The sequence below is a fragment of the Gallus gallus genome, chromosome 9 (genome assembly GCF_016699485.2).
Source record: "Gallus gallus isolate bGalGal1 chromosome 9, bGalGal1.mat.broiler.GRCg7b, whole genome shotgun sequence".
Classification (NCBI taxonomy): domain Eukaryota; kingdom Metazoa; phylum Chordata; class Aves; order Galliformes; family Phasianidae; genus Gallus; species Gallus gallus.
In genome coordinates, this window is record NC_052540.1 from 22725051 (window position 1) to 22743164 (window position 18114).

The 18114-nt window shown below is 42.4% G+C and overlaps 1 protein-coding gene across 10 annotated transcripts in view; it reads left to right on the top strand.

Moving 5' to 3' along the window:
- The window catches only part of PLCH1 (phospholipase C eta 1), a 63684-nt gene extending 46202 nt beyond the window's left edge, over positions 1-17482 (top strand). For 7 of the 10 annotated variants that reach the window (XM_025153769.3, XM_025153768.3, XM_015291817.4 and 4 more), the window contains 13 exons: positions 3-164; positions 2747-2818; positions 4889-4980; positions 5712-5812; positions 6142-6321; positions 6418-6525; positions 7002-7126; positions 7533-7617; positions 8352-8498; positions 8884-8963; positions 10457-10516; positions 10992-11352; positions 14320-17482. In XM_025153769.3, coding sequence (XP_025009537.2) covers positions 3-164; positions 2747-2818; positions 4889-4980; positions 5712-5812; positions 6142-6321; positions 6418-6525; positions 7002-7126; positions 7533-7617; positions 8352-8498; positions 8884-8963; positions 10457-10516; positions 10992-11352; positions 14320-16409 — 3663 coding nt within the window. In that variant the 3' untranslated portion in view covers positions 16410-17482. The remainder of the gene's footprint in view (positions 1-2; positions 165-2746; positions 2819-4888; positions 4981-5711; positions 5813-6141; positions 6322-6417; positions 6526-7001; positions 7127-7532; positions 7618-8351; positions 8499-8883; positions 8964-10456; positions 10517-10991; positions 11353-14319) is intronic. The other 3 variants (XM_025153770.3, XM_422832.7, XM_025153774.3) reach the window with 2 other exon arrangements.
- The last annotated feature ends 632 nt before the right edge of the window (positions 17483-18114 follow it).

The window sequence follows — 18114 nt, forward strand, 5'->3', positions numbered from 1 at the left end:
AGAGTAACGGTGCAACTGAGCATCAGGTGGAATCTTTTATAAGAACAAAGCTTGAATCCCTGCTAAAAGAGTCCCAGATCAGGGACAAAGAAGATCCTGACAGCTTCACGGTGAGAGCACTGCTAAGGGCAACTCACGAGGGTTTAAGTGTTAACCTGAAGCAGGTAGGTGGGTGGTTTTTTTTCCTTCATTTCCTGGGTATGAAATAAGGTGATGTGTTGTGCATTTCAATGACTTATGAACAGCTTCTGACAGTTTTGTTTCATCTAAAATGAAAACTTGGAATAGTTTCAGATAAAACATCTAAGGATTTAAGTGACTGAATGTGAAGAATATCTCTCTCTAGCCTGTTTTATTTCCTTCTACGTGTTGGAAGCAAATAATTCAGGAAGCATCGATACTGCAAATAGTTGCCTTAGTCCTGTCGTGACTGACCATGGTAATTCAGCATTGCTGTTTCCTGTAATGCACAGGATTGTGCTTTTACTGCCTGAAGCAAGGGTCTGTTTTTTTCATACCCAGAATGCTTTATGTTTATGAATGATATGTTTCTTTTCCCTTTTGACATCAAACTATTATTACAAAGCTATAAAGATGTATTGGGATTTTGAATACTTCGGTGCAGTTTGTACCTCAAATCCATAGTCACCGTATTTTCACCTCAACTCAATGCAAAATCTGTTATGTAAAATGAGAATGAACTGTTCTGAGGAATGTACTTACTCAAATGATGTAGTCTCCAAGGTCAACCACACGCAGCTCTACTTTCTGCACAACTTCCCACTCCATAGGTTTTATATCATTCTTGTCGATCTTTTTGCAAGACTGGAGCTATGTGACCTTTGCCTGAAGCCAGGCGTAGAATATGCTCATCTTGTCCTGGTGCTTGAGATGTCTGGTCACAGCTGTGTTGTGATGGGAAGGGGCTGTGAGCATCCAAGGGTCAGAGCCACCTGGCCTTGCATTAGAAGGGTTATTTCCAGGTTGTGACTTTGCAGCTGTGAGCAGGCAGCTTGCCTCTGCGCTTTGGCCTCGGTGAGGTTGGGAAAGTGGGATTTCAGAGAGCAAACTGTTAGTAAACGTGGTTAGATATGAGCCACTTCAACATTACTTTGAACTAGAATAATTACATTTGGGATGTTCTCTGGCACCTGGAGAAAGGATTGGCCCCTAGCTAGTGTTTGAAGGGCAGGGGACTTGGTTTAAAGAATGCAGATTTCCATAAGGTGCTCATGTTTAATTTGACACCTGAGATTACCAGTTACATTTAACTGTTGAGGCCAAAATACTGAAAATGGGTAATGCAAGAGCATTGTTTGAACATCTGTCAGGTCATAATATCTCTAATATTCTGTAATAGACTTATTTAGAATTATTATTGGATATGGAGATCTCTTCCTGCAGCAATGCGATGTGAAGACTGGGTAGATGACTGACCCTTTTTTCAAGGGTTTTTAAGCAATACAGCTTAAAAACTGAGCTGAGAAATTGGTAGTGATAGGAGGTAAAATATCTGGCAGATTGGTTGATATCAACTGTTGACTTAGATGGAAGGAAATTATAAATGGCTCGGTGATTCTGTAACTTATTTGCTCGCTTTGTATGGTGGCCCTGTTGTAAAGCTCTGCTCTGACGGCTGCTGTGTAACTGCTGAACCAGAGGCGGTCTGCTGGGATTGATTGTGTACATTCTGCTGCTCAAACCTCACTTTCCTTCCCTTTGTCACTGACAAACTTCTCTTTTTCCAGATTTGCTATTATTTCAGTAACTGGAAAACCCAAACAAAAAAAGAACCCAACCATTTACGATGCAAATTCAGATGCTATTGCCAGTAGATACCATGTTCTGTATGGAGGCTTTTTTATATGTTTGCGGAGTTGGTTTTTTGGGCTGGGGGAGAGGAGAGGGGCAGTGTGTCCTGTCAGTCCGTTTGGACTTGCTGCTGAGAATGTCAAATGCTCATCAGAGAGAGACACAGCCTTCATCTGCTCGGGTTTCCATCTCTGTTGTATGGAGATTTTCAGCCTGAGCTAGGAACAAATTTTGGAATGTAGATACAGTGATTATTGGTGAACAAAGCACCTATTGCTTCTATCATTATTACTGGCCAGAAGTAATGTCCAACACAATGCAGTGAATAGTTGGAGTTTGCTGGAGTCACTGAAATGCTGGGGGAATATTCCTCAGCACCTTTAGGTCTTTATTTTGCTCTTTGAAAGAAGGGATGTGTTTTTTTCTGGCAGAAAAAGCCAGGTGCTGCCAGCAGTTATCAAAGCCATGTCCAGGGGCATGGCTGTGGATGTGAAACTTGGGCTCCAGACTGTCTTTTAGCTTTATTTTTTTTTCTCTCCTTTCCTTTGTGGCTATTTTTATGTACACTTTCATGTGGTTTTTTTTTTATTGCTGTTGTTTTTTGCTGGATTGGTTTTTCTCTGTGCTTGGTTGCTGTCTTGAATATTAATGTTCGTTTTTGCCTTCCTGTTAGAGGATTGCTCATCTAAATTAGAAAAGTCCTTTCATGAAATAGTTTTGAGCTTCTGTTCAGAAATGAGTGTGTTGTGCTTACACTTTAATACCCTTCTACCTTTATTCTGTCGTGCAATTAGCGTGCTCTGACAATAGTGCAGCAGAGTGACGTGCCAAAACTTTCATTGGGTTAAAGCCCAGTGTCTTTTAGAGACTGCAGTGGACTTTAAAAGTCTGAAGGTATCCACTTGTACTCATTTTTCCAACTTTCCCTGTACAGAACCTGGACACAAAAGAAGGTGGGAAGAAGTCTCATAGTCGATCGTTAATGGGCAACTTTGGTAAACACAAAGTAAGTGAAATGAGAGTGATTTTGCTGGTTTGTCTGACTGTTCTAATGGCACAGGGTATGGTTTATTGCGTGAGACAGGCATGGTGTGCATGGAGGCAATGAGGAAGGACTGCTTGGTTACACGGGGTGTAATTATTGCTGTTTAGAGGAGCATAGCTGGCAAGAGAATGGAGAATCATTCAGAGACAATCACCGCACCTCATAAAAAATCTTGCCTGACCATAAAGATAGTCTGAATTAGTGACGGGTTATTGCTGATTTTTCTGATCAAACTTACAGCAGCAGCAGACCAGTCTGGACAAATACCTCAATCTGTTCTTGTTTTCCAGACTTCTGTCCTTCTGTAAAGCTGATGGTGTTTTCATTTGGGATCTGGTTTTGCCTTGTTCCACACTGTGAGCAGGGCTGTGCAATGCCCCCTGCCTGGCTTCTCACACAGGGGCTGCTGTGACTGAGCAGTGGCTCTGGTCCCACCACTCCTGCTTTGTAAAAATATATTTTCCTCTGATCTCTTCATGGTTTGGCATACACTGTGTATATGTCTGTAGCTGCTGGGTCAAATTGTCTGCTTCACTGGAACTTCACTGCAGCAAATGCACCAAACCAAGCAAGAGCTAATGTAATCCAAATGAGTGTGAGGTTTCCTTTTCCACCTGTGTGTGCTGCCTGAGCAGATAGCAGCCATCAGGAGCGATGGCGTGCCTGTGTTTCCTCCTGTTCTGTTGGTGGGAAAACAAATGCTGTGGGGTGAGATGTCACATACAAGTCTGCTAAAAACAGATGGTTATATTGAGAGCTGGAAAACATATCAATAATTTTAATTGCTTCCACTAGCTATTCTAATAGATATAGCAGGTGGGAGAGTCTGTCCATTTAATCTCTGGTGGGAAAAAAAAAGGTCTGTGTGTGTGTGTGTACATATGTGTGTATGCGTGTATATATAATGATTATATTGTAGGTCAAGTCAGGAGGGACGTCCAGTAGTTTCTCCCTCACACCTTTCCGGCTGAAGGAGATACCTGGGAAAGGTGGTTACTATTGATCTTTTTGCAGATGCAGAATTATCCAACCAGGAATATTGACTTGTGATGTTTTTGGCTCTTGTTCCAGCTGTGTACGTGTGTAAACTCTTTAAAACCTCCAGTGGAGGAGAGAATGCCAAGCCTGGCAACTCCTGCAAGTTAGCTGCAGGGATCGTCAGTCCAGACCTTTGAACCACTCAAATGGTCTCCAATATGGTCAACTTTATTTCAGTGCTGAACAGAGTAAACTTAAAATATAAACCAAGTTCTGTGCATTATTGGTTTATCATAGCAGGAGAAATGAATTCTGTGCTCAATTATCATCTAACTATATGAGCAGAAGGATACAGAGCTTTCAGTTATATTGTTGATTACCTCATGATGAGAAGGGAATTAAAGGAACTCTCATTTGAACTACAGTAAGTGTTACAAAACCTGTAATGTTGCTGAAATTGGACACTGTGAAAGCATAGGAGCTTATGCAAAAATATGCTGTTGTTTAATCTTTTTATCATGGCTAGTTGCTTTAATGTACACTGCAGTAAATTAGAGTGACTTAAATGTTCATTTGCATGGCTCAAAAGGCAGCAGAAAAAAAGATGCTTGAGAATTCTGCCCAGAGGTTGTTTGTGTTCTCAACTCCGTGAGTGCATTTGGTAAATTCTCTAAATTGTGAAGGGAGAGAGGGAGAAGCATAGGTGAATGCAGTACACTGCACATGGACATCCTACTGTGTGTTGCTGTTTGTTAAATATGGTACTGGCCATTGGAAATCCAGCAGGACCAGTGGAGCAGTGCAGAGCTGAGAGCTGTCCTCTCTGTTCCCCCACCAACTTATCGCCACCCACAGCCTGTTGGTGGCAGGAGGGAAGCTGCAGTGTGCGTGGTATGCTGCAGTGGGTGCCTGGTTTGCAGAAATGTTTCTCTTCCAGCTTGGCCCGAGCTGCTGGCCAGCAGGTAGACCTGCTCTCTGGGTTCGTGGATAAGTGGTGTGTCCTTGCAGAAATACCCCATAGTGACCTAGTTGTGCTTGATTCTTTCCCATCAGAAAACAGGGAAGGCAACATCCAAATGTAGCACATCAGATGATGATGAAAATCAGCAAAACTCTTCTGGAAAGGAAGCAGGACAGCTGCACAGGTGAGCTGAGCGTCACTGCAGTTTTTCAGCTCAGTTGGATTAATAACAACATTTTGTTATGAATATGTATATATCACGGCCTAAGTCTGTTTTTACGAGCAAGGCATTTATGACAGCTCTGTTGGGGTATGTTTTGCTGTGACTGCTTTAGCCTGATAGTTTGAATATGTAGGCTTTTGTAGGTTGCAAATAGCAATTACCCTTAAACTGAAAGGAAATGTGATAGTAATACTTTCCTAATGGAAAAATGCCAATCTACATTTTGCATGCTGTAAATAGTGCTCAAAGAAAACTGCTTTAGCTTAAATAAGGATACATCACGGCCTTGTCAGCTTTATTACATCTGAGAATGTGAAGAAAAAGCAATCAAAAAAGCGCCACTGAGAATGCATTTGCTGTCACTGAAAAGCTCCTTTTACAGAGGCAACTCAAAGCTGTCTGCCTTTGTTTTGTCTGGAGAAGGCATTGTTTGGCTATTTCATTATGGTGTAAATAAAAAATGTTGTTTGTGCATTGTGACTGAAGGTACAGGGGGAACAGTCATCTTGTAGACTGCTCAGAACCCTGTGTAAGGAGACTAGCCCCACGGAGTTCCCTGCTTACTGCACCCTTCTTTGCAGCTTCAGTTGTACAGCTGTTTGTTTCTTTAATGATGAAAAATAAAGGGAATTCATTTATGCTTTCAATATTGAAAAACTCCTGCTTTGTTTTATGTATTAAATATAAATCAGTAGACTGACTCGTCGAAGGAAAACTGTGAAGCTGTGCCGAGCTCTGTCTGACCTAGTGGTGTACACAAACTCTGTGGCAGCCCAGGATATAGTAGATGATGGTAAGTAGATGTCTGCAGTTTGTTCAAAGCACTCACATCTGGGATTTTGCAGGAGGAAAGACCCTGGCAATTAGTATGAACTCTTGCTTGGCTTTCCTTGCAATTCTTGAAACTTGAGAGTAAAACAGAAGGCACTCCTGAAAGAGGAAACCGGTGCCCTTCAGTTAAACTGTATATGGGTTGAGTATGACAAGACAATCTATCAGTGTAAGTTTGGACTAACTCTAATCTTTCCCCTTGATTAATACCAGTATAACTGAGGTCTGAGTTCAGGCCTCCGTGCCCTGGGATTGCTTTGTAACTTGTTTGTTGGTTAACAATGCATTCAGGATCAACAGGGAATGTGCTGTCATTCAGTGAAACAAGAGCCCACCAAGCAGTGCAGCAGAAGGCTGAACAGTTCATGCTTTACAACCAGAAACAGCTTACAAGGGTTTATCCATCAGCGTATCGGATTGACTCCAGCAATTTCAATCCTTTACCTTACTGGAATGTTGGTTGCCAGCTAGGTGGGTGTTGCATGAGAATCTTATTTCTCACTTCTTGCCTTTGTGCTAAGTAAATATGATCTTTATCAGTGACACTCAAGTCTTCTCATTTAACAGTGGCACTAAACTACCAGTCTGAGGGACGTATGATGCAATTAAACGAAGCAAAATTTAGGGTAAATGGCAACTGTGGTTACGTCCTCAAACCTCAGCAGATGTGCAAAGGTAATGTCCAGCTATGTATTTATTACTAAATAGTAATAAGTATAAAGGTAACGAAGAAATGTCAGAGGCAGTCTGGGTGTTTGAAGCTAGCTAAAGAACTCAACCCTAATTACTTGTTCTTGTTAACGTCTGTGCAGATGTGCGAGAAATGCGAAGACTGCTGATCTGAGTTGTAACTATTGAGCATTTGTAAGGTTACTGTATTGTAGAATTTTTTTTTTAGGGTGGGAGTCTTAGTCTTCCAAACCCTCCTTATTAGCAAGGATGGTATTTGTCTTGTAATAATGTGAGGGGTTTTTGTTTGTCTTTAAAATGGAAAGAATTTTAAAATTCATTAACAGTTGTTCCGTGCTCTGAAGTTAGTAGCTAATGTGTGCTGTGTGTATACGTATTGCTTGTGGGGGTGAGGGGGAGTATCATTTATTTAGTGTATCTATCTACCCTTACACTTGCTTTCATTGCTTGCCAACTTTCAGGCTCATTCAACCCCTATTCTTCAGATCCACTTCCTGCTAGTCCTAAGAAGCAGCTCATCCTGAAAATCATCAGTGGACAGCAGCTGCCTAAGCCTCCTGACTCAATGCTAGGAGACAGAGGAGAGGTAAAGCACTCTGTTATCTACAAATGCTTTTATGGCAGGTCCTAGAATGACATGGCAGCCTTTGACTCAAAGAATTTTTCTCCTTATTTAAATCCACTGATAACTCTCAGATACTGTCAAGCTTTCAGTCATCAATACTAGCATTTTCCACAGAGTCTGTATCCTATATGCAATGTTTAAGAAGTAATTTGTTTTGTATTTTGAAAATGACTCATAGCTGGCCTTGGTTCTTGAGACTATAAACCACACAGCACTATGGTTTGTGAAGCCATGTTGCATGAGTAGTGTTCTTGGAAATTGCAACGGTTCTTGAATAGGAATTTAATTATTTGTGTGAGATTCCTTAAGGATTGACCTTCACTTATATCATTGGCTTGCTTTTAAAGTATTGTTGTTTCTAAAATAGATAATAGATCCCTTTGTCGAGGTGGAAATTATTGGGTTACCTGTTGACTGCTGTAAAGATCAGACCAGGGTGGTTGATGACAATGGTAAGATAATCAACTGATTTCCTTTTCTTAGAGTAAAATATGAAGTAATTACAAATGATTCAGTATCTGTTATTACTTTGTAAATTGTAGAACTTCTTACCTGATGAAATCAAATGATTTTCTTCTAAATTAATTCTGCTTTCTGACCAGAATTTCTGGTGCAGGAGACACGAGTGAGAACTGCTTTAGTTCTCTAGAAAACAATATCTGTTTTCTAGATTGTTTTAAAATCTCCTTTAGGCAGAAATTCCAAATATTTTGATGTGTAAAATACATGTATAATTTCAAATAAAATGAAAACGAATCATGACCCAAATAATTTTACAGCCACCTCCCCCATTATGGGAAGGGGGGGAAGAACAGAGTGGGATAGCCTGCTGCAGCAGGGGAGGTGGCCATTAGCTTTTGTGAGCAGTTGATATACGGTGGGGGGGTGGAAGAGGGTAGTTCCTTTTGTGTGTTTGTTTACCACGGTTCTGCCTTGCTGCCCCTGCCACCTACACAACCAGAACCACTTTTTGGTAAAAGCTGCCTGGGAGATGGATCTCTCACTCTCAATTATTTCTGTAATGGAGATTTAGAGATTGTAGACATAGATGAGCAATGTATGAGTGAGTGTTCATTTGCATATTTGGTCTGTTGTTTCTCGTGCCTCTTGCTATGATTCATGAAAATTGAGACCAGTGCTTGCTCTGACTGTGTTTCTGCAACTTTCTGCTCCATTTGTTTTATAGGGTTTAATCCTGTTTGGGAGGAAACGCTCACTTTTACCATCCATATGCCTGAAATAGCTTTGGTTCGATTTCTTGTTTGGGATCATGACCCCATTGGGCGAGACTTCGTTGGACAAAGAACGCTGGCCTTTAGCAGTCTTGTACCTGGTTAGTCCCATGTGTTCTTCTTGAATTAGATGTTTAAACAAAGATCAAATGGCTTTGAATTGCAAGCTGAAAACAAACTTAGGTGTCAACATAGTATGTATGCCTAAATCTCTAAGAGTTCATGTATGAACTTGGACAGTTCTGGAATGTTAGGGTTGTGCATTTGCTGTTGCTTTGAGTTTGGGAAGCTGTGATTTTGGAAATTTCTGCTGTCTCTAACTTGGGGCAAATTGTACTCTGAGACTTGGAAAACTCCTAAGGACATACTAGTTTTTATTAAAGACAGCAGGTATATATGTTCCACTTTTACGGATGCTCACTGCCAGTACATACAGTACATACAGTACATACTGCTGACTGGGATGCAATATTTTCATTTTACCAGGTTATCGACATGTGTATTTAGAAGGGCTGACAGAAGCTTCCATATTTGTTCACATAACCATTAATGAAATCTATGGGAAGGTAGGTATACTTGCAAATGTGCATGTGCATTATGACTTTTTGCTTTATTTCTTCTGATAAAAATGAATTTCAGTGCATTTAAAATGTTTTGTAGGGTTTACAATGTGTTTTTTATGTAGTGCCTAGCTAACTCTGCAACTGATCAGTAGTAAGGTTTAAAGAAATCGTTCATACAGGGATGGAATGAGTTGAGGACTGTAACTGCACCAGGACTTGGTATTTGAAAAGCTATTTACAGGGGCTAATTTGTCATAAATCTTATAGGTTTTAGTGCATACCCCTTGTTGCTTTTCTGAAAGATTACTTATTTTAAAGCTTGTTTTTAAAATGAAAACGTAAGCACAGTGCTTTTTCTCTGCTTTAACTGCCTTCGTGAACAGCTTACAGGAGGTCAGTGGAGGTCAACAACACACAGAAGTTGAGGCCACTAAAATAAAATGGACCTTTGTAGTGATTGAAAAATAATAATGATCAATTAAGGGTATGGATGAAAAGAATGTTAGCTCTCAGTCTTTCTCCCTCTTGAGAGCAGATGCAGAAAATATTATGTCAAAGCTATTTCTGACCAGCAGCTTTTTGTCTGTTCTGGAGCACTGTAGTTATCTCTGTATGTAAGATCACAGCTCTGCAAGAACCCAGGGAAATCTCAGTTGAGCACAGAGAGGAGATAACATAGGCAGGGTGCAGGGGCTGAGATTTGATGCAATCCAGATCCTCACTTAACTCCATTACCTTTATCCACACTGATCTCGTTAGATGGCTGAATGATCTAGGGATGGCCCTTTAAACCACTTAGATGTGTGTCTTGCTCTTGGCATCCTTGCTTCAGCACAAGGATCAGTGTTTCAGTGCACTCTCTGCTCTTGCCCCTGGAAGTGTTCCTACTGCCAGGGAGATGTTGGAGAGAATGGCACTGACTGTGTCTGACCCTCATGTGCACTGTGCACAAAGAGAAGCTTTTAGTGTTCCAGATAGTCTTCATCACTACTGAGTCTGTGTTAAAAGAGTAGTAGCAGTAAACAGCTTGGGTTACATCTGCAGCATATTATGTAGATATGTACACGTCTGTAAAGTGTCGAGTTTTGGTTATTGTCTGGAGGGGAGCCTGTTTATTGCTCTTGGCTCATGTGCTCTTCAAAGCAAAATAGCAAAGAGTAGCTTCATAGTGAGGACAAATGTTAATACAAGAAGATGGAAAAAATTCTGAGTGAGATTTGATATCTTGTGTAACTTAATCTATCATCTAATGCTTGCCTTAATGATGGACTACATTATTGTTTCTAAGGTATAAACGGTCCAAATCTACATTGCCATCCTTGTAAATAAGGATGTCTGGTCAAATTTCTATGAGAGACTGACATTACCCTAATAAATAGTTTTAAATAATTTGCTGTAGAGAATTACGTTTACAGTTGATGCATTATTTACCTTAATTGCTTGTATTGTGGTCTTGAAAATATTAGCCAAATGTATTTGCATTTTTTGCTTTTCAGTGGAGCCCCTTAATCCTCAATCCCAGTTACACAATATTGCACTTTCTAGGAGCCACAAAGGTAGACTTCATTAGCATGCACTTTAACTTGCTGGGCACAGATTTTCGAATGGTTCCTAATCGCATGATCTGTAACTACCAAGCTACATCATTCTTCATTCAAACTCTGAAACATTTGAGTACTGCTTTGATGATGCCCATGCATAAAACTTCAAATTAATGTCTAGCCTGTCACTGCTGTGCATTTCTTACAGTATTGTCATCTCTGATTAGGAGACTTTGAGCAAAGCTCTCTTGTATTTGTGGCAGGCTGCCATCCTAATGAGGAGAAACACAGACATGCATGAACTCATGGAGACCTATGCTGATAGTTCCTTGGTCAGAGTAGATGTGAATTGCTTGGTGTGAATTTTTGCTTTGCTGCGTTTTAACTTTGTATTCATCATTCATAAATGCTCAGAAAGCAGCCTTTTCCACTGCACCCTTCTGTAGTAGTCTGAACTCACTTGAAACCCTGGTTATTCTTGTCCTTTCAGAGTAAGCAACTGATCGGACTCCGAGGGCTGTTTAACAAGAACCCAAAGCACAGTTCTGCTGAAAGCAGCGGTCATTATGTACGGAAGCGTTCTATTGGTGACCGAATTCTCCGGCGCACGGCCAGTGCTCCAGCAAAAGGTAGAAAGAAAAGCAAGATGGGTTTTCTGGAAGCTTCTGAAATTAAAGACAGTGCATCCGAACCAGCAGACCTGAAGGACAAAGAAGGAGTTGTAAGGCGTACAAGCCGGAGTTTGCAAGCACGTCCTGCTTCTATGCCAGTGGACAAATTCCTTCTTGTAGGACTGCCGTGCACAGAAGATGAAACTGCTCAAGATGCCAAAGGAAAAGACAGTGCAACTGGTAAGAGATTTCCAGAATTAACTGTGGTGTACTGAAGTTGAAATAGTCTATTAAGAGGGTTGATTATGCAGTTTATATACAAGTAGTTTTATTCAACTTTTTAAAGAGTTGCTGGGCAAAATGATGTGTGCTTGAGATCCTAGCATTTTTAATCTCCTCGAGTTCTCTGATGAGTGGAATGCTCTCAGTTGGGGTGACGGTGGAAAGCTGTCTCCAAACCAGGCAAATGAATTACAGTAATTTCTAGAAGTGCTCTTAAAACGACACTTTCCAAATTCTGTTGTGAGAAAGAAAAATTGGTTCTTCCTTTAAGAGCCCACGTTCAAATAGTCTTCACCAATTTCTGGTTTCTTATTGTCAGTGTGCGTAGGAAAAGTTGCTGGCATGGTGTTTTTTCTTCTCATTTTCGAGGAGGAAGAATATCACACAGCATGTGGCTTTGGTTGCAAAATATGTAGACACCAGTGCACACTCTCAAAAGTCACTAAAAACAGGGACGGTAGGGCCAGACTTTGTACCCAGCTGTCCTTTTAAAGTAAATGAGTTTAGTAACTGAGTTTAAATGGAAAGCACTAAGATAAAATCTTAGTCTTGCTTAGTCTTGATACACAAGTCAAAGCTTAAAATAGCCTTTTCCCCAAGTCTTTTCAGCATCACTAGTTTGGGTTTTGAAAGCCATTCCCCTGACAACAGCAAATTTGGTGTGTTCAGTGGCATGCATAATATTTGATGTACTAGAATATTTACATACGTCTAGAGAGCTTTAAATACCATGGCTGTAGTCTGTTAGGCCTGCTGCCTGCACCCTGAGCTTGCACATAGTCTAAGCCACCTACGCTGCTGTTTGGGATTGGTTTTTGTTTGTCTGGGAGGGGTGTGTGCTCTCATACGGGCTGGCCAGGTGCCCAGCTCTGGTCAGTATTGGCAGCTGCACCTTTTCAGAGTTGGTCCCCATAGGGCTATTCCTCCACAGGCACAGGCAGCCAGAAGCACTGTCTGTCCTACTTGGTAAGAGGAGAGCACAGTGAGAACCTGGCTTGGATGGTGGCTGACAGAAGTGCTGCTCTGCTCTGAGTGTTCTCTCCCAGCTGCACAGCAGCAGCTTCTGCCAATGCCAGGAGCTATGTGTAGCAGGACAGCTGAGCTCAGGTGGGAATGTGTTGTTAAGCCATGTTTGTTCTACCTGCCCTTGTCTGTGGCTTTGAAGGAACTTATAATATGGACGTCACTTTGCAAAAGAAGTCACTAAAGAGAAACTGAAAACAAAATTAAACATGGTTGTTTTTTTTTTATTTCTTACCAACCTGATATGAGACTGTAGACAGGAAAAAGAATGTTCCTGAAAAGGAAGTTAACTCTGAAAATGCTGCATTTGGAATAGAAAGATTTTCTCTGGATAAGCATGTGAAGCTGTTACAGCTCAGTCATTCCTATCAGTGGTTGTAGGCATTATTTACACATTTCTTCCTGCAGATGCTTTAAGTAAGGACAGAATATTAATTTAAAAGAAACTTCCACGCTTTTTTGGAAGCTGTTGGTGTTCTTTTACAGGAAAATAACACAACTCTGGTGGGATGACCTAAAATTCTGCTTCAGGAAGTAGATTCTGTCCATTGGAGTGTCTGTATGGCTTGCTCCATGACCCCCATAGAGGAGGACTGGCCTCCTTAGGCATAAAAAGTGAGACACAAAGATGAAATGTTAGATGGAGGCCTCTGCTGTAGCCGCAGGACCTTCTGCCTTCTCTGTGCCAAAGGGCCACTGCCCATTTTTGGAAGAACTTACCTTCAGCTTTGACAAGAAAAGGTGTGATAGAGCTAGGCTTGGGTGTTCTCCCAAAGTAACTTCGGTTCAGTCTGGGAGGCAGCTTCACCCTCATGGAGGTTACCAGTCCAATGGAGTGCTCGTTATTTCAGGATGCAGCGAAGAATGGAGAGGGCTGGCTGTTCAGCACAGGTCTTTCTTACTAAAATGGTAAGGCTAAACATACCTCCATGGACCTGGGTGGAGTTCTGCAAAGTGGTCGGTGTGCTGTCACTTCCTCCCATGCTCTTTGTAGGGAAAAGAATCTACAAATGGGAAAACCTTACATCTCTCCCATCCTTGTGTAGGCACACTGATAGGCTGGGGGAACTTTTCAAATTTTGGAGATCAGCCCGTAGAACCTTATTAAAGCCCTTATTAAAATTGTCTCTAACGAGGGGTTTCAGACACTGTTACAGAATGATCAGGGCTTCTCTTGTTTCTTCTAGGGTACCTGATCGCTAGTGCACGTAAAAAAGAGTATATGTTATATCAGATTTATTGCTTAATTAAAAGCTTCAAAGCTAGGAGTGAGTCATGGAGCTGGGATTTGGCAAATAAAGACAAATAAGAAGATTTGGTTGAGAAAATCTTACGTATTTCCACAGAATTCAAAATCTTGCTCTCTTATGAATGCAGTATGCTAATAGAAGATCAGAAATTAAATCCTTACATTTTAATCTCTTGCAATAACTATATGTAAAGAGCAGTGTCTGGAGTCCAGCTGCTTGACGCTTTATACTCAGAGCTCTTTTAAGCATGCATCTTGTTTCAAAGTATTATGTTTTTTTAACAGAGCTGTTTTGTTCTGTTTTTATTGCCATGCTTCTTTATAGTACAAATCTGAATAGGAACACAGCTGAAGGTAATGCCACGTGCCAACGATGATATGGTACCTCATTAACATTATTTGCAACACGTATTACATCACGTGCTTGATGTAATAGACATTCAAAGGAAGCTTCAGTGAAGTGCCTGCAGTTGTATTTTTCCATTTATTCATGTCACAGATAATTTGGGCTAAGCCTGCGCAACACCATAACAGTTCTGTCACAACTGTACCTGATTTTATGTTCTCCATTTGTCTGTCTGAGGACAAAGTAGTTGTTCATAACCAAAGCACAAAACGTTGTATGCAACTAACGTGTTTCTCGTTTAATTTAGCCAACAGTGATGGCGATAAAACTGAGAAGGAAACAAACTTGAAGGAATCTCTTTTCACGTGTTCTGAGAAAACTGCGGATCATTCAAACTTGGCATCTCCCTTGAAAAAGGAGAGCGCCCAGAAGGAAACTACAGCTGATTTTTCCCTTGTACCCCAGGAGCAGCCCGAGCATTCGGTTGCTGTAAGTGATGTAACCGAAACAAACCGCCCCATAAGCAATCAGGAAAGTCTCCTTCCTGCTGAAACGGTGCCTCCGATTCCGGACTCTGCCTTTGAGCGCATCACAGAAAAAATACAGGGCAAGAGCTGTGCAGGCAGTAGAAGGGCAGATGACACAAACAGGTGTGAGGAGAAAATAACTCCTGTCAGGACTTGCCTTCCTGAAAAAGTAGAGGAGGTTGAAAATCTCAAATATGACATCATCCACAGAAGCACTGTGGCGTGTCTTTCTGTGACAGATAGTTCTCCTGCCGTCTACTCTGATGCTCCTGGTTTATGCTCCTCTTCAACCATGCAAGACAGCGACATCTCCCGCCTCATAGACGAAGTTTCTTTGGTGACTGAGAGCGAGATGGACAGCGCTGTCTCAGCTCTGATCGGCCAGCTGGATGTCACCGATGACCAAACCAGCCTCACCGCACCGATGCTCCCTGGCGCTGGCAGCCGGGCCTTCAGTGCTGTGGCCACACGCACACTGACTGCAGAGCTCAGCACTCCCTGTAAGAAGGACTTCATTGCCACACAGTCCAGCAAGTCCCCGTTATTTTCAACTCCAGACTCTGCCGTGTTCCCCAGCCCCGAGACTGCGGAGTATTCTGTGTACACAATTATCCACGAGGCAACTCTTACACCCGGTTCTGAATTTAAGACCCACAGTGGGTTAGTTTGCAAGCAGAAGTCAAAGAGTGCAGAAAATAACTTGCCTAGCTCTTTTTGTTCTTCACCTTTCTCTTTGCTGAATGCAAATCCCCAAAGAAAATGTGAAACAAGCTGGGAAGCCCCCGGCTCTGCGGGTTCTTTTGCTTCCAGTAGCCTCATCTTTGAGGAGATGCTTGTGGACCCTCCCATGGGCGAGAATTCGGAAAGCAGCAGTCTTGTAGAGTTAGGTGGGGATTCCCAAGACCTCTTGGTAACTGCGTGCGCGTACAAAAGGGAAGATGTGAGCCAATTGGCTTCCCCTTTAAAACTGAGGCAGCAGCAGGACAGCAGGTGCTGTGGTGAGAGGACCTTTGGAAACTGTGCAAGTGCTGGGCTCTGTGCTGCTGCCCTGGACTGCTCGGATAACTTTAGGACTGCGGGAAGCAAGCTCCCTTTTCCGGCCTGTGAAAATGTTGGTTTTCTACATCATCGTCACGCAGATGAGCAGAAAGATTTGATGTGTACCTCCAGGAGGTCCCAACTCGATGTGCACTCACCAGTGCTCAGAGGCGCGTTGGCTTTCCCACCCTCCCCAGCCATCAAACAGACCAGCCCTTGCAAGTCCAAGAGCCTTGGTGACTTGACATCGGAAGATATTTCCTGCAATTTTGAAAGTAAGTATCAGTACATAAGTAGGAGCTTTGTCACATCTGGCATGAGAGACAAGAAGCTCGCTGCCATGAAGACGATGAGACCGCACTCTACGGATGCTTTGACGGAACAGCTGAGAAAGCTGCTGTCCCTGGACCAGGACGACAGCCAGCAGATGCTGTATTCCAGGCGGCTCGACGAGGACTGCCCAAAGGCACTGGTCAGAAAGCTGTCGTCCAGGAGCCAGAGCAGAGTGCGGAACATCGCCAGCCGTGCCAAGGAGAGGCAGGAGGCCAGCAAGCAAAAATCTTCCACCGCAGGCAGCATAGCGGGGGTCGTCCTTCGGAACAAGCCTTCGGCGTCCCCTCACGTCGTCAACAGGCACTCGACGGGCTCCTACATAGCCAGGTACCTGGGCAGCTTCCCTGAGGAGGCAGCAGAGGGCCGGGGCCGACCTGAGGGCACGTGTGCTGCCTGGCACCGCGGCTGTGCTGAGCGGCTGTGTGCGCACAGCCCCCTGCTGCAGCTGGAGCCCGACGGCGACGAGAAGCCTGAAGTCTATTTCCTGCTGAGGCTGTAGGGTGGATAAACGTACGTCTTCAACGTTTACAAACCATTTCACTGAAATGAAGGATTTTTAGAAAGAAATGCTGTTTTGAGGCTTTAAATTATTCAGAAATGCAGTTTCGTGCTGGTGGTCCAGTCGCAGTTCATTGTTCCTTTTCCTGTCGAAACTTACGTAAATAAAACCATACTCCATCCTTATGTATGTATTACTTTAATTTAGCAGTTACCGAGGAGGTAGGCCGGGGGCTAGCTGCACGCATTTGTAGCATTCTGTATTCGTAATGCACGGCTCCAGGGCATGACATTGCAATGAATGCAAGAGTATTTTTCTGTTTTCCCGAAGTCTGCTGTTTGAGAAAACAGTTCCAGTGATTGCTTTTGGCCTTTCATGTGAATGCTGCATGGATTGCTTTCTGTTCCTGGTGACTGCATGGGCTGACTGCTGAGCCAGGCCCTCCCCAGCAGCACACCCGAGCATCGCCTTCACTCAGCTTTGTACCCAGATGCTAATGGTAATATTACATGTTCCCTTGTTTGGACCGTGGTTCTGCAACAAACAATTAGTACGATTAGGGTTAGTCCACGTTTGTGAGGAGTGCATAGATTTGTCTTCTGCCCACTCTGAAGTAAAACAACCATTGTGTTCTGTCTTTGTCAGTGTGTGGATGCCCATTTCAGGACCGAGTGGAATGTGGGGGTGAATCCGGATTTGTGAATAGAAAACATAATTTCTGCATATTTTCTGTATTTTTGCTATCGGCTGTGTTTGTAGCAGATTGGTTTTCTGTATATTTGTAATTTTATTGCTAAAGTGTTGATAGTCGTCGATATTTAAAGCTGATATAGTAGAATAACTATTTTGACTGTCCTTCATCTTTTTCTATGAATGTTGGAAGTGAATTGCTGAGTAACCTCAAACACCTGGAGCTTCCCTGTAGGGAACAACATAGCTTTATTTTGGTTTAAAGATATTTGCCTTTGCTGTAAGTTTTTTCTTATATGTAAAAGATGTACCTTATACCTCTTTCTTTTGTAATGCAGAGTATTGTTGTTCTTGAGAACACCATTAAAATAGATTTTTAAGCACCTGGTTACATGTTTACTGTAAATGTAGTGCATGCAGTTGTGGTTGAGCTGACAGCAGTTGGCGATTGCAGACATCTGCCTTGTCCTGAGCTTGCAGTGAACTTTCAGAAGGGGAAAAATTCTGTAATTTTGCAAGTTTTCAATCTCAGGACTTTAATTCTGATAAAAGGTTATAGTCTGGAATGGGTTTGGTCCTTAAATACGTGTCTTCAATGTATGGAAAATGCCTGACTTCACGAATGGTGAGTATCGGAGAGTCCTCTTTAAAGTGTTTGGAGAGCAAATTCAGACAGTGTCAGAGGTGTCGTATGTTGCTTTTTTTACAATTATTTATAGCAAAAATAATAAAGCACCAAAAAGGCAATAGCGCTACTTTGAGCACACACAGTACATTTGGATTTAACTTAGTATTTTGTATGACAGCAAGTGTGCCAGGCATGTGTGCAGAATGGCCGTTTGACTCTCTCTCTCTTAATTTGCTAGAAACGGAGAGGATTCAGACTGTGGAAGGAAGAGCTTGAGGTGCAGAGGAGCTGAGTCTGCTCTTCCCTTGCAGGATGGGCAGGCGAAGAATGTTCCCCAGGACTGCTGTGCCTCCTGTTTTGCTGCCAGGTGCTGTAGGGACCAGAGCA